Raw genomic sequence first — 21,680 nt, 5'->3', positions numbered from 1 at the left:
CCCCTATTCCCCATTTACCCCCCAGCCCTCCCATTTACCCCCAACCCCCCCATTTAACCCCCCCAGCCCCTTTTCACCCCTCCCAGCCCCTTTTTACCCCCCCCCTTCTTGCCCCCCCCCCCTTTTTGCCCCCCCACTCACCCAGCTTCACCTCCCCGCTGTCGTTGATCAGGATGTTGGCGCCCTGCAGCCACAGGACGGGGTCAACGCCCCCCCCAATTTACCCCCCCTCCAAAAAAATTTAACCCCCCCCCAAAAAAATTTACCCCCCCCCCCCAATTTACCCCCCCTCACCTTGATGTCCCTGTGGATCTTGCCCTGGGAGTGCAGGTACGAGACGCCCTACGAGCAGTTTTTTTTTGGGGGGGTCACCCATTTGGGGTATTTTTTTTTAGGGGGGGTCAGCCCCAAATTTTTTTTGGGGGGGGCACAAGGGGGGGGGTCACCTCCAGGGTCTCCCTGCAGACGTAGGCGATCTGCTGCTCCGACAGGGGCCCGGTCACTGCGGGGACAACGGGGGGGGCATTACCAAAAGGGGGGGGTCCCAAGGTGTTGCCCCCCCAAAAATTAAAAATTGGGACCCGCCCCCACAAAAAAATACCGTGATAAATGTCCTGCAGCGAGCCCCCCCCGCACAGCTCCATGCAGATCCACAGCTTGTTGCACCTGCGCGGCGAGGAAGGGGTTAACGGGGACGGTTTTTTTTTTTTCTGGGGGGGGGCTTTTTTGGGGAGGGGGGGTATTTTTTTTGTGGGGGGGGTATTTTTTTTCGGGGGGGTCACCAGCTGTAGCTGCCGAAGTAGGCGACGATGTTGGGGTGCTGGCAGGAGCGGATCATCAGGATCTCCTGCTGGATCGTGGCGCAGTCGTCGTCTGGGGGGGGGGCACCGAAAATTGGGGACCCCCAAAGTGAGGGGGGGGCTCTGGGGGTCCCCTGAACCCCCCCCCAAAAAAAAAAAAAAAAAAAAAGGAGGTTCTGGGAGGGTGAGGGGAAGGGGGGGGAGTAATTGGGGGGAGTCTTGGGGGGGGTCTTGGGGGGGGTTATGGGGTTTGGGGGGGTTAAGGGTTTTTTTTTTGGGGGGGGTTAAGGGGTTTTTGGGGGAGTCGAGGGGATTTTGGGGGTGTTGAGGGGTCCTGGGGGGTATTGGGGGGGCATTAAGGGGTATTTGGGGGGGGGGTTAGGGGATATTTGGTGGGATTATGGGGGCTGGGGGGGGATTAAGGGGTCCTGGGGGGTATTAAAGGGTCCGGGGGGGGCATTAACGGGTCTGGGGGGGCACTGGGGGGCATTAATGGGTCATGGGGAGGCATTAGGGGTCCGGGGGGGGTCCTGGGGGGTCCCGATTTTTTTTTTGGGGGGGGGTCCTGGGGGCATAGGGGGGTCCCACGGGAGAACTGGGGGGGGGCAACAGGGGGGGTTCAGGGCCATTGGGGGGGTGTGGAGGGGATCGGGGGGGGCCCGGGGGGGGGCCCGAGGGGGGGGTCCCGGGTCGGGGGGGGTCCCCGGGGGGGGGTCCCGGCTGTGCCCCCCCCCTCACCTGCTTCCATCTTCACCACCTTGATGGCGGCCGCCTCGCCCGTGGCCTTGCTGCGGGCCTGGGGGCGGCCGGGGGGGGTCAGGGCCCGCGGGGACCCCCCCCAGTTCTCCCCAGTCCCCCCCAGTCCCTCCCAGTTCCCCCCAGTTCCTCCCAGTCCCTCCCAGTTCCTCCCAGTGCCCCCCAGTGCCGGATGCACCAGGCCTCTCGGGGGGGGGGGGCGCCCCTCAGGGATGCGGATGCTGCTTGGGGGGGTGGGAACTGGGAGCACTGGGAGGCAACTGGGAGGCACTGGGAGGCGGGGGGGGGCACCCCATAAGGGGATCCGAGGGGGGGCGCCCCCCCCCCGGTAATGGGGAATCCCGAGGGGGGGGCCACGTGGGGACGCCACCCTCCCCCAAAATGGGTATTTTTGGTGCTTCCCCCCCAAAATGCGCGTTTTTGGGGTTCCCTCCCCAAAAATGATTTTTTTTAGAGCCCCCCCCAAATTAGAATTTCTTTTTGCCCCCCCAAAAATGGATTTTTTCGGGGAGATCCCACCCCAAAATGCCCTATTTTGGCTTCCCGCCCCAAAATGCACTTTTCCGGGGATTCCCCCAAAAAACGCCATTTTTCTGCCCCCCCCCCCAAAAATACATATTTTTTTGGGGTGCCCCCCCCCGTCACCTTGTAGACGTCCCCGTAGGTGCCCCCCCCGAGGCGCTGCAGGAGCTCGAAGTCCTCCTGGGGGTCGCGGGCGGCGATGCGCAGCAGCCGGGGGTCCATGGCGGGGCCCCCCCCGTGCCCCCCCCCCAAAAAAAAAACCCACTGCCCCCCCCCAAAATCCACTGCCCCCCCCCCTCCTCGCCCCCTGTCTCGGCGCGGAGCTGCGGGACCCCCCCGGCCCCCCCCGGCCCCACAAGGCGCCGCGCGGCGGAAGGGGAAACTGAGGCACGGCCCCCCCGGGGGGGACAAACCACAGCGAGGGCGGGACCAGTACGCACCAGTAAGGCACCAGTACAGCCCCAGTAGCGGCCTCCTGCACCCCCCCCTTCCCATTTTGGCCCAGTTGTGGCCCCCCCCTCCCAGTTTGGCACCAGTAAGGGCCCGCTTTGACCTTGGTGACCCCCAGCGGGCCGCAGGGACACCACCAGTTTGTCCCAGTTTGTCCCAGTATGACCAATCCTGCGCCCAGTGGAGTCCCCACACTGTGTACTGGGCCCAGTTTGGCCCAGTTCCTCCCAGTACGAGCCCCCTCCCCGTAATGTGGGTGTGCTTTGACCTTCATCTACCTCCAGTTTGGCCCAGTCTGACCCAGTTTGGCCCAGTCTGACCCAGTTCAAACCAGTTTGACCCATTTTGAACCAGTTTGACCCAGTTTGATCGAGTCTGCCCCAGTTGGAATCATTTCATCCCAGTTTGCCCCAGTTCGGCCCAGTTCAGCCCTATTTGACCCAGTTTGACCCAGTTCAGCCCAGTTCCCCCCAGTTCAATCCCGCGCCGTGACCGGAAGGGGGCGCCCCGGCTGGGGGGCGTGGCCTGGACACGTGGGCGTGGCCACCGCAGAATGGGCGTGGCCATGGGCGCGGAGGGCGTGGCCACGGCCTATTTCCCGCCAACTTCCGCGCCTGCACGGCGCCCCGTAGTCCTCCGGCCGAGTCCTCCCCCTTCCCGCCATGCCCGGCGAGCGGCCCCGCCGGAAGCGGAAGCTGCCGCGACCGCCGGAGGAAGCGGGCTGGGAGCCAGCACTTCCGGCCGCCATGGCGCTGTTCGAGCAGATGCGGGCCAACGTCGGGAAACTGCTGCGGGGAATCGACCGGTACCGGCGGGGGGGGACCGGGGGGGCGTGAGGGGGGGTTTGGGGAGGGGGTTGGGGGGGAATTGGGGTGTGGGGGGGGGCCGGGAGGGGGCCCTGGGGGGTCCTGGAGGGTTCCGGGGCCTCTGAGGTGGCTCTGGGGAGGGGAGGGGGGGCCCTGGAGAGGTGGGGGGGGGCTTAGGGGGGTCCTGGAGGGGCTTAGGGGGTGTGGGAGGGGGTTTTGGGGGGTCCTGGGTGGGCTCGGGGGGTCCTGGGGGGATCCTGGGGGGAGTTTAGGGGTTTTCAGGGGATTTCGGGGGGTTGGGGATGGTCCGGGGGGGTTTTGGGGGTGTGGGGAGTTTTTGGGTGGTCCTAAGGGGGTTCTGGGGGTCCTGGGGGGGGGTTTTGGAGGGTTTTGAGGGGATTTAAGGGGATTTAGGGGGGGTCTGGGGGCTCTAGGGGGGCTGAGGGGTGTGTGGGGAGGGTTTGAGGGGTGTGTGGGGGGGTGAGGGGGGTCCCGGGGGAGGTTCTGTGAGGTTTTGGGGGGCGTTAAAGGGATTTGGGGGGGGTTCTGGGGGATTGAGGGGATTTTGGGGGGGGTTCAGGGGTTGTTGGGGGGGGTGGGGGAGGTTTGGGGGGGGATTTGGGGCATTCAGAGGGGTTTTAAGGGGATGTTGGGGGGGGTTCGAGGGCTTTTCAGAGAACATAGCAGGTTGGGGGGGGATTCTGGGGGGATTTTTTTAGGGGGGGCACAGCCCGGTGGTCCTGGGACCCCCCCTTAACAGCATTTGCCCCCCCCCCCAGGTACAACCCCGAGAACCTGGCCACGCTGGAGCGCTACGTGGAGACGCAGGCCAAGGAGAATGCCTACGACCTGGAGGCCAACCTGGCCGTGCTCAAGCTGTGAGCCCCGAAACCCCCCAAAAACCCCCCAAAACGTCCGCAAATCCCCCCCCACGCTGACAACACCCCTCCCACAGGTACCAGTTCAACCCGGCCTTCTTCCAGACAGCGGTGACGGCGCAGATCCTGCTGAAGGCGCTCACCAACCTGCCCCACACCGACTTCACGCTCTGCAAGTGCATGATCGACCAGGCCCACGTATCCTTGGGGGGCGTTAATTAATTGGGGGGGGGCTCTTTTAATTATTTTTTGGGGGGGGGGCACAAGAAACAGGGGCATCGAGCCCAATCCCCAGCACTTGAAGCCTTGTGGGGGCTTCTCTCTGCCTCCTTTCTCCTTTTTCTCGAGGTGAAACCCCAAAATTAGACATTTTAGGGGGAAATAAAGGGCAGGGGGTGGTTTTTTATTTTGAGGGGGACACAACTTTGTCTGTTCCCCTTGACCCCCCCTGCAGCAGGAGGAGCGGCCGATCCGGCAGATCCTGTACCTGGGGGAGCTGCTGGAGACCTGCCACTTCCAGGCCTTCTGGGTGAGCCCCCCCTCATAAAAAAAAAAAAAAAAATAAATAACCATTTGGGTCTTTAATTGGGTTCGTTTCATTCATTTGGGTTTATTTTATCCCCCCCCTTCCCTCGGCAGCAAGCCCTGGATGAGAACATGGAGCTGCTGGACGGGATCGCCGGCTTCGAGGACTCCGTGAGGAAGTGTCAGTGGGGGGGGGGATTTGGGGGGACTTTGGGGATTTTTTGGGGGGGTTTAGGGCTTTCTGGGGGGGCTTTGGGGATTTTGGGGAAGATTTGGGGGTCTCTGGGGCTTTCAGGAGGGGTTTTGGGGCTTTTGAGGGGGCTTTTGGGGCGGGTTGGAGGTTTGGGGAGGGATCTGGGGGGGATTTGGGGATTTTGGAAGGGGTTTGGGGGCTTTGGGGTGTTTGGGGGGGCCTTAAGGGCTTTTTGGGGGGGCTGTGGGGCTTTTGGGAGGGGTTTGGGGCGACTTTGGGGGTGTTTGGGAGGGATTTTGGGTGACTTTGTGGGGTTTGGGGGCTTTTGGGAGGGGTTTTGGGGAGATTTGGGGCACTTTTGGGGGGTCTTTGTGTCATGGGGGTTGATTTCGGGCTTTTTTGGGGGGGTCTCTGTGCCCCCGGTGGCCAATTTGGGTTATTTTTGGGGCTGCTCCTGCTGATTTTTTCCCCCCCCCAGTCATCTGCCACGTGGTGGGCATCACCTACCAGCACATCGACCGCTGGCTGCTGGCTGAGATGCTGGGCGACCTCTCGGGTAAGGCCGCTTACAGGGGGGGTCGGGGGGGGTTTTATGAGGGGGGGGCGCAGCCGGTGACCCCCCCTGGCCCCCCCCCAGAGGCGCAGCTGAAGGTTTGGATGAGCAAATACGGCTGGAGCGAGGCGGAGGCCGGGCGGGTGCTGATCTGCAGCCAGGAGGAGAGCGTCAAACCCAAAAACATCGTGGAGAAAATCGACTTCGACAGTGGGTGCAGGCGAGGGGGGGGCGCAAAAAGGGGCCCCCCACCCCCCTGTAACCTCCCCCCTCTCTGTTCTGCCCCCCCCCAGGTGTCTCCAGCATCATGGCGTCGTCGCTCTGAGCCCCCCCTGCTCCCCCCGTCGGGTTTTAATTGAGTTAATTAAAATGGAGTTGATTAAAGGAGAGGGAGAGAAACGGCTCCGTGCTGCTTGGGGGGACTATGGAAGGGGGGGGGGCTCATGAATACTAATTAATACATGTAACTAATATTAATACACACTTCTGGTGAATATTAATGATGTGGGGGTGGGGATATACCTATGTAATTAATATTAATGAGCTCTGTGATATAATGAGGGTGAGCTGGGGGCTCAGCACCCCCTGATCCCCTCCATTAATGTTAATTATAATTAAAAGGAGAGTTAATTGAGGGGGGAGGGCATTCTGCTATATGAATATATAGCTCAGCTCCCTCTCCACTTGTAGCTCGTTAATATTAATTGTAATTAAAAGGAGAGCACTGATACTGCTGGAGGTGGATGGCCACACCCCCTGTGTGAATATTAATGAGCTCAGTGATGTAATGAAGCCTGGGTGGGAGGGGTCTCAGCATCCCCCAGCCCCTCCATTCTCATTAGCATTAATTATCTTTAAGATAAGAGCCTCATTAATCACAGTAATGAAGCTGGAGGTGAAGGTCCCGCCCAACTCATTAATACCAATGACATCCATATTAGGAAATGGGCGGGGCTAGGGTGGAGTCGACGACGGGTGGGCGGGGCTGGAGGCGGTGGGGGCGTGGCCTCAGTCTGGGGGCGGGGCTGGAGACCGGTGGGGGCGTGGTCTCGGTCTGGGAGACGTGTGGTGGGTGGGGCGAACGAGAGGGGCCTGGTCTCAACATGGGGGGGCGTGGCCTCGGTGTTGGAGGCGTGGCAGGGCGAGACGGGCGTGGACGGAGCAGTAGCCTGAGGGAGCGTGGTCTCACCCAAAGGGGGCGTGGCTCCAGCCCGTACGGGGGCGTGTCCTCGGTCGGGGGGCGTGGCGCGGGGCTGAGGCGCATGCGCGGTGCGGGGCGGGGGCGCAGAGCCGTCGGCGCGGCGGCGGGAGCGCGCGGGGGCCGCCATGGTGGATTACCACAGCGCCGCGCAGCCCTGCCCTTACCCCGGCGGCGGGCCCGGGGCCGGCCCCGACGGCGATTACATGGCCCAGGAGGACGACTGGGACCGGGACCTGCTGCTGGACCCCGCCTGGGAGAAGCAGCAGAGGAAGGTGGGGGCGGCGGGGGGGGCTTGGGGGGCGTTTGGGGGGGATTTGAGGGGTTTTGGGGGGGTTTGGGGGGGACTTGAGTGGGACCTGAGGGGTTTGGGGGCGTTTAGGGGGGATTTGGGGGGACTTCAGGGGGACTTGAGGGGTTTGGGAGGGATTTAGGGGGGCTAGGGGGAGAATTGAGGGGGACTTCAGGGGTCTTGGGGGGGCTAGGGGGGACTTCAGGGGGACTTAAGGAGTTTAGGGGGGGTTTAGGGGGCCCTAGGGGGAGTTGAAGGGGGTTTGGGGGGGATTTAAGGGGTTTTGGGGGGCGTTGGGGGAGAGCTGAGGGAGGCTTGAGGGGTTTAGAGGGGATTTGGGGGGGTGTTGAGGGGTTTGGGGGGTCTGGGGGAGAGCTGAGGGGGGTTTGGGGGGAGTTGGAGGGCAGCTGAGGGGGGTTTGAGGGGTTTTGGGGGGGCTTGGAGGGAGTTTGAGGGGTTTAGAGGGGAGTTGAGGGGGACTTGAGGTGTTTGGGGGGGGCTGAGGGGAGTTTGAGGGGTTTTGCGAGGTTTAGGGGGGACTTGAGGGGGGCTTAAAGGGGTTGGGAAGGAGTTGAGGGGGATTTGGGGGGGTCTGGGGGGAACTGAGGGGTTTAGAGGGGACTTCAGGGGGATTTGGGGGCGTTGAGGGGGATTTGGGGGGAATTTGAGGAGTTTGGAGGGAGTTTGGGGGGGTGTTTGGGGAGGGCAGGATTGTTGGGGGGGTCTTTGGGGGGTGTCAATAATAGGGGGAGTTTTGGGAGGGTCTGGAGGTCCCCCGCTGTTTGGGGAGGGGCTGAGGGGGGGTCCCGAGGGGCCCCCCCCAAACGAAGTGTGGTTTCAGGGGGTCTGGAGGGACCCCGAAAGTTTAGCCTGGAGCCCCCCGCGCTGTGGGGTCTGTGGGGGGGGCGTTTTGGGGTCCTTATGGGGCGGGGGGGGGAACACCGGGGCGAGGAAGAGGAGGAGGAGGAAGAGGAGCGCTCTGCCCGCAGGGCAGCGCCCGCTAATTACGGGGCGAGCGCTAATTACGAGCGCTAACGCCCCGCTCCTCGCCCCGTAACGCCCAGGGTCGCTGACTTTGGGGGGGGGGGGGGGGGGGCGCGTGGTGTCTTAATTACCTTAATTACCGCTCCCCGTGAGGGGGTTTCGGGGCCGGAGGAACTCTGCGGGACCCCCCCAGGACCCCGCTGCGCTCCCCGTTTTTTGGGGGGGGGCTTTTTTTTTTTTTTGGGTTGGGGGGCTTTTTTTGGGGTGTGGGGGGGGGAGCGGCGGCGGCGGCCGGATTCTTGGTCCCGCTCCAAGGGCAAACATCCGGCCCCGGGAAAACAGCTCGGGGGGGCCGCCGGTTCCCGTCCCGACCCTTTTATTATTTTTGGGGAAAAAAAACCCTGTTTCTGCCCTTTGGGGTCGTACGGGGCCGGTGCTGGTGTTTGGGGGCAGCAGAGCCTGAGGGGGGGGGGGCTCGTCGCGGGTTTAGGATGGGGTGAAAGGGGTGGAAATGGGGCGCGGGGCCCCAAAATGGGTTTGGGACGGGAACCTGGCTGTGGGCACGGGGAGGGGGAGCGGGGATTTGGGGTTTGTGGGATGGGGTTGGGGTTCGGGAGCTGAAGTGGGGGCTCAGGAGCTGGGATTGGGGCTCAGGAGCTGGGATTGGGGCTCAGGAGCTGGGATTGGGGCTCAGGAGCTGGGATTAGGGTTTGGGAGCAGAAACAGGGGCTCGGGAACTGGGATTAGGACTTGGGAGCTGAGATTGGGGATCAGGAGCTGAGATTGGGGTATGTGAGCCAGGATTGGGGCTCACAAACTGGGATTGGGGCTCACCAAACTGGGATTAGAGTTCACAAACTGGGATTGGGACTCCTAAACTGGGACTGGGGCTCGGGGCTTCCAGCCGGGCACTTTTCCGCCCCCCAAACCCCTTCCATGTCCCCCAAACCCCCTCCGTGCCCCCGTCCCGTGCCCCCCGCTGCCCAACGGGGCCGATCCCAGTCCCGATCCCAGTCCCGGGCCGGGGCCGTGCCCGGAAGGCGGCGGCTCCGTGACTCAGCCCCGCAGGTGAGGCCGAAGCCGCTCCTCCTCCTCCTCCTCTTCCTCCTCCTCCTCCTCCTCGGCGAGCCTCCGGCCTAATAAGGGCAAAGAATGAGGGGAATCTGGGCCCGCGCTGTCCAGCGGCAGCAAATTAACGGGGAAAACATTAAAAAAAAAAAGTTTTTAAAAAAACACCAAAAACATTAAAAAAACCTCAGCAAACAGCCACGGAAACGCCAGCACCCTGCGGCCCGGAGCACACCGGGGGGGGTCCGGTGCCCTGAGTGAGCTCCACCTGCACGCCGAGCCCCAAATCCGCCTGGTTTTTACCCAAAAAGCCCTCGTTTGTCCCGTTTCCTCCCCTGGAGCCGCTCCTCGAAGGCGATCCCGGCCGGGAAGTGCCCCCCCCCCAGGGCTGTGTTTGGGCTCCTCGACATCAGAGAGCGGCCGCTAACGAGCTTCCTGCCCTAACGAGGGGAAAAGGAGCCGGAACCCTAAAAACGGCCGCTTTCGGGGCGGAAAAACACCCGCGGGGGGGCCCGGCCCCCACCCGGCGCCGCCGACGGGGCAAAGTCCGGGCCCTGCGGAGGTGGCGGGGCCGGGAGGGCCGAAAGGGGCCAAAAAGGGACGTTTTGGGGACAAAAAGGCACATTTTGGGGCCAAAAGGGGAGAGAAGGGCCCGCTTTGGGGACAGAAAGGCACATTTTGGGGTGAAAAGGGGCGAGAAAGGCCCACTTTGGGGACAAATAGGCCTGCTTTGGGGCAAGAAGGGGTGAGAAAGTGCTGCTTTGGGGCCAAAAGGGGCCACTTTGGGGCCAAAAAGGCTTTCTTTGGGGCCAAAAGGGGTGAGAAGGGCCCACTTTGGGGCAAGAAGGGGCCAAAAGGGGCAACTCTGGGGCTAAAAGGGGCAAGAAGGGTTCACTTTGGGGCCAAAAGGAGTGAGAAGGGCCCACCTGGAAGCGAGAAGTGGCCAGTTTGGGGCCGAAAAGCGCCGTTTTGAGGCAGTAAGGCCCAGCTTTGGGGCCAAAAGCTGCCGCTTTGGGTCAGGACGGGGCTGGCTGCTCCTGTCCTCAGCGGGGCCGGGGGGGGGGCCACACAATGCCCGGGGAGGAAATGCCAGCAGCGCCGGCGGAATTGCCTGTTTTTAGCAGATTTTGATCCCAAAGCCTCTCCGGGGTGGTTTTTGGGCAGCTTTTGGCTGTTTTCTGCCCCTCCTCGGCTGTTTCTGACCCGCACCTTGCGGGATCGGAGGCGCCCGGTTAAGGCCGGGCTCCGCTTCCCCTTTGAGGCTGTCCTGCGGTTTTTTAGGGTTTTTTATTTCCCTTTTTTCTTTTTTTAGCAGCTGCCTGCGGGTTCTGCCTGGCTCCCTCCTCCTCCTCCTCCATGTGCCGCACTCTCTCAGTGCCGACCCCACAGGGTTTTGGGGCCAAAACTTTGGGGTTTTGGGGCTGAGGCTTTGGGGTTTCGGGGCCAAAGTTTTGGGGTTTTGGGGCTGCCACCTGTGGGGTTTTGGGGCCATGGCCACAGGGTTTGGGGGTCGATCCCTGCAGGTTTTTTGGCACCATAGCTGCGGGGTTTTGGGGCTGATCCCCGCGGGGTTTTGGGGCTGATTCCCGTGGGGTTTTGGGGTCACCCCTGCGGGGCTTCTGGGCCCATGGCTGTGGTTTTTTTTGGGGCCGCCACTGCAGGATTTTGGGGCTGTCCCCCGCAGGCTTTTGGGGCGGCCACCGCAAAACCCCCAAATCCGCGGTTTTCTCCCGGGAGGGGTTTTCTTTCCTCCGTGCCGAGGAGGAACACGCCCGGCCCTGGGAGCTGCCGGCGGCTTGGCAGGAGCTCGGCAGCGCCCCTGGGGCCGTGCCAGGACATTTTGGGGCCGTTCCAGAGCATTTTGGGGCCGTGCCAGAACCCGTGGGGCCGTGCCCGGCGTCGCGGCGGACCCAGGCGTGCCCGCTCCTCCCCGTCCCGTAATCACGCTGATGGGGAACGGGGGGGGTCCCGGGGGGGTCCACGTCCTCCCCACGGCCCGGAGCTGCTTATCGGGCGGGTTAATGAGGCGCTGGCGTAACGAGGCCGGCCGCTAATTACCCCCCGGGCTGCAGGCGGCCGCGCAGGAACCGCGCGTGGGATGGGGCCGAGGCCCCAGAGGGATGGAGGCCGGGACTCCAGGAGCTCATTTTGGGGCAAAAAGGGGAAGGGGAAGGCACCTCAGCATCCCCTGGCACCTTCCTGCCGCCGAGAGCTGGCTTTTTGGGGCACTTTCCGCCTTTTTGGAGCCTCTTTCCCTCTTTGAAGCAGTCCCCGGGACTTTAATCAGGATGGCCCCAAATCCCCCCAAAATCGCTCCTGCCCCGGCCGTGCCCCACAGCACGCCGTGGGGGGCTCGTCCTCGGGATGAGGGGGTCTGGGGGGGGTCCTGACGCCCCCCCCCCCCTTGGCAGACCTTCACGGCGTGGTGCAACTCCCACCTGCGCAAGGCCGGCACGCAGATCGAGAACATCGACGAGGATTTCCGCGACGGCCTCAAGCTCATGCTGCTGCTGGAGGTGATTTCAGGTGAGCCCCCAGCTTCCCGACCTCCTTTTTGTTTGATTCATGGGGGGGGGACGCTGCTGGAAGCCCCCCCCCCCCTTATTACCGGCGTTTCCTCCGCAGGGGAGCGGCTGCCGAAGCCAGAGCGGGGCAAGATGCGGGTGCACAAAATCAACAACGTCAACAAAGCCCTCGACTTCATCGCCAGCAAGGGCGTCAAGCTGGTCTCCATCGGGGCTGAAGGTGGGTCCGGGAGCCCCCGAGCCCCCCCGGGAGCCCCCAAGCCCCCCAGGAGGGGTTGAGCCCCCCGGGATGGGGTCATTGGGGGTCCCCTCGGGCCCTTCTCCGGCCCTGCGGGGCCATAAACGCTGCGGGGGCAGGAGGGTTGGAGGCTGTGCAGCCTCCCCCTGTGCTCGGGGCTGTTTTGGGGCTGTTGCCCAACGTTTGGGGCTCGGCAGGACCGGCTCGGTGAGGAGCCGGCCCCAAAAACGCCGCGGGGGAGCCCCGGTGCTGGGCTGGAGCCCTGCGGGGGGATCCCTGCCTTCGAGGCTCGGCCCCAAAACGCAGCCCCGTGAATTCCCCGCACCGTTTGAGGCTCTCCCCGGGAGCTGTGACAGCTTCAGCCCCAAACCCCTCCGGGGAGCCGAGCTCTCCCCCCGTTGGCTGCCCCAGCAGCCTCTCGCACAGCCCCACGGCCCCTTTTGGGATCCGCTCGCCGCCGGCAGACCCCGAGGTCGACCCCGCAGCTCCGGCGGGGATTTCTCAGCCCTTTCGGCCCCGTTTGGCAGGCGCTGGCCCTGCCGAGCCAGTCGGGGGAGCAGCGGGGCTCTGGCTTTGAAGTCCCCGCTGCCCGGCAGCGCTGCGTGTCCCGGCGGGGGCCGCGGTGCCCGGGCACGCTGGCAGCAGCCACAGCCCCGCGCCGGCATCCCCGACGCCTGCTGGAGGCATTTTGGGCCTGGGTTTGGGGGGATCCCGAGCCCCCAGCCCGTCGAGGGGGGGGCTGAGGGGTTTGTTTCTCCCCTCCCGGCTCGCAGAAATCGTGGACGGCAACGCCAAGATGACGCTGGGCATGATCTGGACGATCATCCTGCGCTTCGCCATCCAGGACATCTCGGTGGAAGGTGAGGGCAGGGCCCTGGGGGGCCCTGGGGGGCTGGGGGGGGCACGGGGGGGGCTGCACCGAGCTGACCCTGCCCCCGTTTGCAGAGACCTCGGCCAAGGAGGGCTTGCTGCTGTGGTGCCAGAGGAAGACGGCGCCCTACAAGAACGTCAACGTGCAGAACTTCCACATCAGGTGCCCCCCGACGGGGTTTGGGGTGACCCTAAAATAGTGGCAGAGCCCTGGGGGGGGGACAGGGCTCGTGCGTGTCCTCGGGGACATCCCCCCCCTCCTCCAGGCTGCCTTTCCTCTGGGATTTGGGGGGCTCCGAGGGATCAGAGGGGCTCCTCTCGGCCCTGCTGCTGTTCAGGGGGGGGGCAGGGGGTAGGCGAGGGTCCCTGGGGGGCGCGGAGGCAGCGCGGTGCTGACCCCCCCTCTCTGTCTCCCCTCGCAGCTGGAAGGACGGCCTCGCCTTCAACGCCCTGATCCACAGGCACCGGCCGGAGCTCATCGAGTACGACAAGCTGAGGAAGGTGAAGCTCGGCCCCTTCCCCACCGCCCAGCCCCTTCCCTTCCCCTCCTGCCGGCACCGAGCCGTCGGCCACCAGCCCCGGGCGCCCCCCCAGCGTTTTTCTCTCCCCAGGACGACCCCGTGACCAACCTGAACAACGCCTTCGAGGTGGCAGAGAAGTACCTGGACATCCCCAAGATGCTGGACGCCGAGGGTAAGCGGCCCCGGGCGCGCGCGGCTGCGGCGCGGTGACTTTGGGCACGGACCGGCACCAAGAGAAGACCCCCGGACCCCCAGACCCCATCTTTTGGGGGCAGAGGACGCGTGCTGGCCCCAATCCGGGGCCGTGCAGCGTGGTGGGACGCTTTCACACCCTCTTGTGCCCCTGCAGGTGCCCCGAGGTGGCCGCTCTTCGGGACCCCAGCCCAGGGAGGAGCTGGCGGCCGAGCCCGGCGTGCTGAGCGGCTCCGTGCCGCCGCCGCCGCGCCCCCCCCTCAGCCTTAACCCCTCTCGTTCGCTTGCAGACATTGTCAACACAGCTCGGCCCGACGAGAAGGCCATCATGACCTATGTGTCCAGCTTCTACCATGCCTTTTCGGGGGCGCAGAAGGTACCGGCGGCGGCCGCCGGCCTCCCCGAGGCTCCCGCCCGCGCTCGGGCCCTTCTCTTTCAGCCCCCTGCTGCTCTGGGAACCCGACCTCGGCTTGCTCGGGTCTAAAACCTCCTCGTGCTGCCTGCCCTGCTGGTCCCAACGCCTCACCGGGGCGGCACCGAGCCCCACCAGGTTCCCCGAGGAGCCCCGGGGCCGGCACCAGGCGCTTGCTGCTCTCTCCGCCGCACGCTCCAGGGGCGCGAGGGCTGCGCTGCCGCTCCTTCAGCCTCTCTCCTCCCTCTCTCCCCCCGCGCAGATATTGTTGGCACTCTCAGGCCCGATGAGAAGGCCATCATGACTTACGTTTCCTGCTTCTACCACGCTTTCTCGGGTGCTCAGAAGGTGAGCTTGGCTTTTGGGGAGGGGGCCGCCCGCTAACCCCGCACCTCCCGCGGCTGCTGCACGGCTTCCAGGCGGCCTCGGGGCGTCAGGCACCAAAATTTGGGGAACCCCCGGGGAGAGGTGGTGTAAATCCGCCTCCCCACGAGGCACAGGGCTTGGGGAAGGGGTAACCAGCCCCCAGCCTCATTAAGGGCCCCGCTTAACGAAGGAGCCTCGTTAGAGCAGGGCTTGGAGCTTGCCGCTTCCCTTCCCTCCTCACCCTCCAAGCCTCAGATTTCGTGTCAGACCCGAAACGCCGCCGCAGTGAAGCTCGGGGCAGGCCAGCAATTAACCACGCCGCGCTAATTAGAGGCTTCAGGCGACCAAATGAGCCTCCTGGGTGGCTCGGGGGGGGGCTGCTTGGCCAGCACGCGGACCCGTGGCCGCCGTGGGCACCTCGCGCCTCTCCCCCGAGGCTTTGCTGAGCTTTTTCCTCTCCTTTTAGCCTTAAGTTTTCCGCCTCTTTTTCCCCAGCTCTCTTTTTTTTTTGTTTTTTTGTTGTTTTTCTCCTTTCCCCGTCCCCCCCCCCTCCCCGTAGACCCTCCTCACTCTTTCTGTCGGTGCCTGGCCTCCGCCTCCTCTTCCCGGACCCTTTCCCGTGCCCCGGGTTTGCTTTTCTGCCTCAGCCCGGTGCTCCTGGCGGGGGGGCTGCCCGCGGGGACGAGCAGAAGACCCCAGGACGGTGCCCAGAGGCCGGTAACGAGGCTGGAGGGGTGCTTGGAGGCCGTGGGGGTGCTTGGAGGCTGCTAACGGCCCCCCCGGGGCACTGCCAGGGGAACCAAGCACCAAAAAGTGCCCGGGGCTCGCGACTGCCGCAGCCACCGGCGCCTGCTTCGTGCCCAGCTCGTGGGACCCCCCCGGGGGGCTCCGGTTCTGCCCCCCCCTAAACCACGAGGGGCGATGCCGGGGTTTTGCCCTGCTCCGTGCGGTGCCGGAGCCCCCGGGGTGGTGGAGGGGGGCTTGTGCCGGGGGTTGGGGGGCGCACCGGGCTCTGCTTACAGCTGGGGGGGCTCAGCGTGGGCATGGTTGTTCACTTTGGTGCTAAAAAGTGTGGATTTGGCTCTGACACAAAGCCAGCAGCGGGGTGGCAGCGAGGTGGCACCGCTCTGGGGCAGAGCTGGGTTGCGCTGTGAGGTGGGGGGGGTTCTGTGGGTGGGGGCACCCCGACACGGTGGTCCCGGAGCCCCCCCCTCACCTCTGCTCTTCCCCTGCAGGCCGAGACGGCGGCGAACCGAATCTGCAAGGTGCTGGCCGTCAACCAGGAGAACGAGCACCTGATGGAGGACTACGAGAAGCTCGCCTCCGACGTGAGCACGGGGGGCACCCGGGGGGGCTCCTCACAGCCCCCACACCCCCCAGCCCCGCTCAGTGACCCCGTTTCCCCCTCCCCACCAGCTGCTGGAGTGGATCCGGCGCACCATCCCCTGGCTGGAGGACCGCAGCCCGCAGAAAACCATCCAGGAGATGCAGCAGAAGCTGGAGGATTTCCGCGACTACCGGCGCGTGCACAAACCCCCCAAGGTGCAGGAGAAGTGCCAGCTGGAGATCAACTTCAACACCCTGCAGACCAAGCTGCGCCTCAGCAACCGGCCCGCCTTCATGCCCTCCGAGGGGAGGATGGTGGCGGTGAGTGGCCGGGGGGGTGCCGAGCTCCGGGACCCCCCCCCTGGGACGCCCTGTCCCGCTGGGTGCTGCCGCGGGACCTGGAGCTGCTCCCAAAGGGGGTTTTGGGGTCGGGTTCCCCCTCTCCGTGGAGCTGTGGAGGTGGGAGGCTCGCTCGGCCTGCCCTGACGCCCCCCTCCCCGTGTTTTTGTCCCCCCCCCGTGTGTGTGTGACCCCCCCAGGACATCAATAACGGCTGGCAGCACCTGGAGCAGGCGGAGAAGGGCTACGAGGAGTGGCTGCTCAACGAGATCCGGCGCCTGGAGCGCCTCGACCACCTGGCCGAGAAGTTCCGCCAGAAAGCCTCCATCCACGAGGCCTGGACCGAGGGTAGGTCCCGGGGGGGGGTCCAAGGGGTCCCAGCCCCCCCCTCAGGGCAGAGGAGCCCCCCAAAAACCGGGCTCAGCCTCCTTCAAAGCCTCTCCGTTCTGCTGGGAGCGCCGAGCCCATCACCGCCCTCCTCCAGAGGCTGCCATGCTCACACGTCCCCCGTTGCACCCAGCTGGACAAATTTGGCCGCTGTCCCCCCCCCACGACCCCCCCGGGGCAGCAGCTGTGCCCCCCCCCCCATAGCAAACACGTTAATCCCTTCCCAGCCCCGTTCTCACAGCTCAGGCTGGGAGCAGCAGCGAGCCTGGGGGCGTCGCAAGGCCGCTCACGGCGGTGCCAGCTCGGTTTATTTCCCGGGGGGGGCACAAAAAACGAGATTAAAGGCAAGGAAGGTGGAGGAAGCCCCCGGTGGGGCCAGCAGAGCTCAGCCTCTGCCCCCCACCCGCACTTCTTGGAGCCGAAGCAGCCCCCGGGGTGGGCAGGGGCAGTGCCTGGGTGTGCTGGGAGAGGGGGTCCCAGCGTTGTTGCCCCCCCCCGCAGGCAAGGAGGCGATGCTGAAGCAGAAGGACTACGAGAGCGCCACGCTGTCCGACATCAAGGCCCTGATCAGGAAGCACGAGGCCTTCGAGAGCGACCTGGCCGCCCACCAGGACCGCGTGGAGCAGATCGCGGCCATCGCGCAGGAGCTCAAGTACGGACAGCTCCCGACGAGCCCCCGCCGAGCCCCCCCGGCCCCGACGAGCCCCCCGGCCCCAAAACCTGGCCCACGGCACACCTCGGCACGGCCCCGGCCCCGCACAGTGCCCCTATTGTTCTGCCCGTCCCTTCCCCCTCGCGTTGCAGAATACCGTTATTGTGCGTGCGGCCAGGCAGCCCGGCTCCTTGCCCTTTTTTTTTTTTTTTCACCCCCCCTCGCCTTTTTTTTTTTTTTTTCCCCTTCCCAGCCAGATAAACTCGCACACAATTAGTACACTGAGGGCCCGGGGCAGGGCGCCGCCGTCAATGCCGCCCTTATTCCCCGCGGCTGCCCCGTGCCCCCCGGGGGGGCTTTTCCCCAACCCCAGAGCCCCCTCCTGGAAATGGGGGCGGCGAGGGGGTGCCCAGCCCGTCCCCGAGGTGTGGGGATGGCCACCGCTGTGTCCTCACGTCCTGACCCTGCTTTATTTCCCCCCCCTCCCAAAAAAAGCGAACTGGATTACTACGACTCGCCCAGCGTCAACGCGCGGTGCCAGAAGATCTGCGACCAGTGGGACGTGCTGGGCTCCCTGACCCACAGCAGGAGGGAGGCTCTGGAGGTAGGGCGGGGGCCGGGACCCCCCCAGGGGTCCCCCCCCAGCCTCCTGACGCTCCCCCGGCCCCGCAGAAAACGGAGAAGCAGCTGGAGACGATCGACGAGCTGCACCTGGAGTACGCCAAGAGGGCAGCTCCCTTCAACAACTGGATGGAGAGCGCCATGGAGGACCTGCAGGACATGTTCATCGTCCACACCATCGAGGAGATCGAGGTGTGGGGGCGCGGGGGGGGCTTCGTTGCCCAGCTACGCCCCCCCCGGAGCTGTCTCTGAGCTGGTGTCCCCGTCCCGCAGGGCCTCATCGCCGCCCACGACCAGTTCAAGTCCACCCTGCCCGACGCCGACAAGGAGCGCGAGGCCATCCTGGGCATCCAGCGCGAGGCGCAGCGCATCGCCGACTTCAACAGCATCAAGCTGGGGGGCAACAACCCCTACACCTCCGTCACCCCCCAGATCATCAACTCCAAGTGGGAGCGGGTGAGTGACCCCCCCCCGGGGACGGGGGCGCCGCCTTGGGCTGGTCCCTGCCCCCCTGGGGGGGTTCCCAGCGCTGCCCCCTCGCCCCTCGCAGGTCCAGCAGCTGGTGCCCAAGCGGGACCACGCTCTGCTCGACGAGCAGAGCAAGCAGCAGTCCAACGAGCACCTCCGGCGGCAGTTCGCCAGCCAGGCCAACATCGTGGGGCCCTGGATCCAGACCAAGATGGAGGTGAGGGCTCGGGGCCGTGCCCTTGTCCCCGGGGGGCACTCGAGACGGAGCCAGGGGGGCTGGGGAAGGCAGAGCTGCTGTGCTGAGACCACCTTCAGCAGGGGTGAAAAAACCTGAGAGGAATCCCTCGGGGAAATGAGCCCAGCACCGGCAGTGCCGGGGGTCCCTGCGGAGCGGCTCCTGGTGTCCCCCCCACCTCACCCCGCTGGGTTTTGTGCCCCCCCCAGGAGATCGGGCGCATCTCCATCGAGATGAACGGCACGCTGGAGGACCAGCTGAACCACCTGAAGCAGTACGAGCAGAGCATCGTGGACTACAAGCCCAACATCGACCTGCTGGAGCAGCAGCACCAGCTCATCCAGGAGGCGCTCATCTTCGACAACAAGCACACCAACTACACCATGGAGGTGGGTGCGCCCCCCCGCCGCCCCCCCGGCCTCGGGCGCGGAGCTGGGTGTGCCCGGTGCCACCCAAGGGTGCCCCGTCAGCGCCAGGGAGCGGTGACTCAGGGCTCGGCAGCTCCCAGCCCCTGCACCTCCCCGTGGCGGCCGTGGTAACGGCGTCCCGCCGGGGGTGCCGGCTTTGTGGTGTGCTGGGACCCCCCCCCAAGGCCATTCTCACCCCGCTGTGCCCCCCCCCTCCCCGCAGCACATCCGCGTGGGCTGGGAGCAGCTCCTCACCACCATCGCCCGCACCATCAACGAGGTGGAGAACCAGATCCTGACCCGCGACGCCAAGGGCATCAGCCAGGAGCAGATGCAGGAGTTCCGGGCGTCCTTCAACCACTTCGACAAGGTGCTGGCAGCCCCCAGCCCCCCCCTGCTGCCAAAACCTCCCCCTGGGGGGCAGAGCTCAGCCACCAGCCCCCCCGGGGGCTGACGGGGGGCTCCCCGTCCCCCACCCCCTGCTGCTCCCCCAGAGGAGGGAGACCCCCGGGGTTCCTTTTCCCTGCTCTGATGCGTTGGGGGGAGCAGAGCCCTGCTCTCAGCCCCCCCCACGCTCCACTAACGGCATCTTTCCCTCCCCCTCTGCTCCTCTCCCTCCTCCAACGCCCCCCCCCCCGTGATGCTGGGACCCCCCCGGTGCAGGACCACGGTGGTGCCCTGGGCCCAGAGGAGTTCAAAGCCTGCCTCATCAGCCTGGGCTACGACGTGGAGAACGACAGACAGGTACCGAGCCCGGCCCACGCCCCCCCTCCCCACCCTCCTTCCTCCTCTTCCTCCCCTCCTCCGTGCTTTCCTCCTCTTCCTCCCCTTCCTCCCCTGCTCCTGTGTCCGTGCTGGGTTTTCCTTTCCCTGCTCGCCGTGCTGGCGCCCGAACTGCCGCCGTTAACTCGATCTCTGCCTCTCTCCCCTCCTGCCCCTGCCCTGTCGCGTCTTCCTTCCTCCTCCTCCTCCTCCTCCTCCTCCTCCTCTGCACGCGCTGCCCGTCTCTGCCTTCCTCCTCTCCTCCTCCTCCTCCTCCTCGGGGAGTAGAAGCGCACGGGAAGCACGGACGCGGATGACTTCCGAGCTCTCCTCATCTCCGCGGGATGCAGCCTGGTAACGCTCTCTGCTCTCTTCTCCCTTTTATTTCCCCCCCCCGTCCCTTTCTGGTCTTCTTCTCATCGCTGCGAGCCCCCAGGGCTCGGGGAAGGGGCTGGGGGGCACGAGGAGACCCCCCCCTAGCCTAAAACCGGGGCACGGCGCAGCCTCCAGCCCGGGGACTCGGTGGTGGGTGGTGGGGGGGTTCCGTGGCCGACCCCCCCCTGACCGCAGCCTCCCCCCCCCCCCGTGCAGGGCGACGCCGAATTCAACCGCATCATGAGCCTGGTGGACCCCAACGGCAGCGGCAGCGTCACCTTCCAGGCCTTCATCGACTTCATGTCCCGCGAGACCACCGACACCGACACGGCCGACCAGGTCATCGCCTCCTTCAAGGTCCTGGCGGGCGACAAGGTGAGCACCGCCCCCTCCCATAGCCCCGGGGGGGCCTCTCCTCGAGGCCGCTCCCCCCTTTTTCTCACCCTTTTCCCCCCCCCCCCCAGAACTACATCACGGCCGAGGAGCTGCGGCGCGAGCTGCCCCCCGAGCAGGCCGAGTACTGCATCGCCCGCATGGCCCCGTACCGCGGCCCTGACGCCGCGCCGGGCGCCCTGGACTACAAATCCTTCTCCACCGCGCTCTACGGCGAGAGCGACCTCTGAGGCCGCCGCGGCTGCACCAAGCGCGGGCGCTTTGTCCCCCCCCCTCCCCAATTTTATCCTCCCCCCCCTCCCAGGGACACACACACACACACACAGGCACGAAGCCGCGGCCGGGGGGGGAGCCGGTTGTTGCCCACCTGACCTATGCAATGATTTTTGGGGGGTTTTGTTTAATTTTATTTTTTTTTGCCTCCCCCTCTTCCCTCTTTTTGCTCCGGGGGGGGCGCTTGGGGTTTCTCTGGGGGGGGGGGGGGGGGGCAGCGGGGAGCCTCGAAGTGCCCAGCAGCTCAGACGGTTATTAATTTTTTTCTAATTTTATCCCTTTCTGGTGATTTTTTTTTTTTTCCAACTGGCCCAGGGCCCTCTGCTGTCCCCCCCCCTCTGTAGGAAGCAGAGCCCCCCCTCCTGCCCTGCCTCTCTTTAATTTATGCCTCTGTCGAGCAGAAATCCCCCCCCCCTCTGCACCAGCCGCCCTTTGGCACGTGCTCCCCCCCCATTCCAGGTTCCCCCCCCGGCTTCCCCTCGCCCTCTGCTCGAATTCCTCCGATTCCTGTTCAGAGCCAGGGGAAGCCCCCGGGGGGGCTGCTCCTTCCTCTCCCCCCCCCCCAGCAACCCTCCCCCCCATGGGGCCACTTTGGGGCGTGGAGGCAGCGCCGGTTCCCCCCCCTCTCCCCTTTTACACCCCCCCCCCCGCACCCTCCAGCCTTGGAGCAGGTTTTTCTGAGGACCAAAAATTAAGAAAAAAAAAAGAAAAAAAATTAAAAAAAAAAACCACCCCAACCCCGCACACAGAAGCTGATCTGTTCACACGGCAGCGCCCCCCAGCAGGTGCCGGTTTCCTTTGCGAAGGGACGGATTTCGGGATTTATTGTATAAATTTATCTTCACCTCGCAGCATTCTCCGGCCGGTTTCTCTTTTTCTCATGTAATTAAAAGATTGCTCAGACCTGGCCTCACGCCGCTTCCTTGCCCCAGTCCCCCAGAAACGCCTCCCTGTCCCCCCCACGCCCCCATTGGGGACCCCAAAGCCCAAGGGGCACCGCTGTGTCCCCACGTAACCCCCTTCTGGGCCCTGATAAGCACCAGTCCGTCCCAGTAAACACCACTGTGCCGCAATAAACTCCGCCTTTGGACCCAATAAACGCCACTTTTCCCCCAAACAGCTCCATGTCATCACGTCCCTACCCTTTGGGACCTGCTAAAGCCCCGAATCCCAACAGCCACGGCCGTGTCACCACGTACCCACCCTTTGAGGCCCCATGAAGCCCCCCCTGCACCCTCTGTGGGATCCTAAATCCACCCGTCTGGCTCCATAAACACCTCCGTGCCCCCATAA

The 21,680-nt window shown here is 65.0% G+C and overlaps 3 protein-coding genes across 7 annotated transcripts; 2 read left to right on the top strand and 1 right to left on the bottom strand.

Moving 5' to 3' along the window:
* Positions 1 to 73: 73 nt before the first annotated feature.
* Positions 74 to 2,363, bottom strand: LOC311425945 (mitogen-activated protein kinase kinase kinase kinase 3-like; the record flags this gene model as incomplete). The annotated part of the gene is made up of 7 exons (XM_084502012.1): positions 2,202 to 2,363; positions 1,539 to 1,596; positions 783 to 873; positions 602 to 666; positions 447 to 502; positions 295 to 342; positions 74 to 184 (listed from the first exon to the last, which is right to left on the bottom strand). The coding sequence occupies exons 1-7, from the start codon at positions 2,298 to 2,300 to the stop codon at positions 74 to 76; spliced, it is 528 nt and encodes a 175-aa protein (XP_084358138.1). The 5' UTR covers positions 2,301 to 2,363.
* Positions 2,364 to 3,121: 758 nt separating this feature from the next.
* Positions 3,122 to 5,882, top strand: EIF3K (eukaryotic translation initiation factor 3 subunit K). Its single transcript, XM_084501920.1, has 8 exons — positions 3,122 to 3,333; positions 4,114 to 4,212; positions 4,290 to 4,410; positions 4,667 to 4,741; positions 4,852 to 4,918; positions 5,409 to 5,486; positions 5,568 to 5,693; positions 5,777 to 5,882. Exons 1-8 carry the CDS (start codon positions 3,191 to 3,193, stop codon positions 5,806 to 5,808), a joined length of 741 nt encoding a protein of 246 aa, XP_084358046.1. The 5' UTR covers positions 3,122 to 3,190; the 3' UTR covers positions 5,809 to 5,882.
* Positions 5,883 to 6,772: 890 nt separating this feature from the next.
* Positions 6,773 to 21,290, top strand: ACTN4 (actinin alpha 4). 5 transcript variants are annotated; one of them, XM_084501918.1, is made up of 22 exons: positions 6,773 to 6,956; positions 11,437 to 11,551; positions 11,651 to 11,770; positions 12,562 to 12,648; positions 12,734 to 12,821; positions 13,081 to 13,159; positions 13,270 to 13,351; positions 14,046 to 14,131; positions 15,385 to 15,477; positions 15,566 to 15,796; positions 16,015 to 16,162; positions 16,703 to 16,853; positions 17,349 to 17,457; positions 17,526 to 17,666; positions 17,748 to 17,930; positions 18,025 to 18,159; positions 18,387 to 18,566; positions 18,808 to 18,954; positions 19,248 to 19,328; positions 19,635 to 19,700; positions 19,938 to 20,096; positions 20,186 to 21,290. In XM_084501918.1, exons 1-22 carry the CDS (start codon positions 6,810 to 6,812, stop codon positions 20,342 to 20,344), a joined length of 2,787 nt encoding a protein of 928 aa, XP_084358044.1. In that variant the 5' UTR covers positions 6,773 to 6,809; the 3' UTR covers positions 20,345 to 21,290. The 5 variants fall into 5 exon arrangements, with proteins under 5 accessions (XP_084358044.1, XP_084358043.1, XP_084358042.1 ...); XM_084501917.1 differs by lacking the exon at positions 14,046 to 14,131 and adding an exon at positions 13,662 to 13,747; XM_084501916.1 differs by lacking the exon at positions 19,635 to 19,700.
* The last annotated feature ends 390 nt before the right edge of the window (positions 21,291 to 21,680 follow it).

This window comes from Aythya ferina (assembly GCF_964211825.1).
Source record: "Aythya ferina genome assembly, chromosome: 35".
In the NCBI taxonomy this organism is placed as follows: Eukaryota; Metazoa; Chordata; class Aves; order Anseriformes; family Anatidae; genus Aythya; species Aythya ferina.
The sequence above is the reverse complement of the archived record's forward strand: the minus strand, read 5'-3'. Positions and strand labels throughout refer to the sequence as shown.

Excerpts from the sequence above, each read along its gene's own strand:
- EIF3K (XM_084501920.1), top strand. The coding sequence starts at position 3,191 with ATGCCCGGCGAGCGGCCCCGCCGGAAGCGGAAGCTGCCGCGACCGCCG. Across the intron at positions 3,334-4,113 it reads CTGCTGCGGGGAATCGACCG|GTACAACCCCGAGAACCTGG; the intron begins GTACCGGCGGGG and ends CCCCCCCCCCAG. Across the intron at positions 4,213-4,289 it reads AACCTGGCCGTGCTCAAGCT|GTACCAGTTCAACCCGGCCT; the intron begins GTGAGCCCCGAA and ends CCCCTCCCACAG.
- ACTN4 (XM_084501914.1), top strand. The coding sequence starts at position 6,810 with ATGGTGGATTACCACAGCGCCGCGCAGCCCTGCCCTTACCCCGGCGGC. Across the intron at positions 15,478-15,565 it reads ACGAGAAGCTCGCCTCCGAC|CTGCTGGAGTGGATCCGGCG; the intron begins GTGAGCACGGGG and ends CCTCCCCACCAG. Across the intron at positions 16,854-17,348 it reads GCCATCGCGCAGGAGCTCAA|CGAACTGGATTACTACGACT; the intron begins GTACGGACAGCT and ends TCCCAAAAAAAG.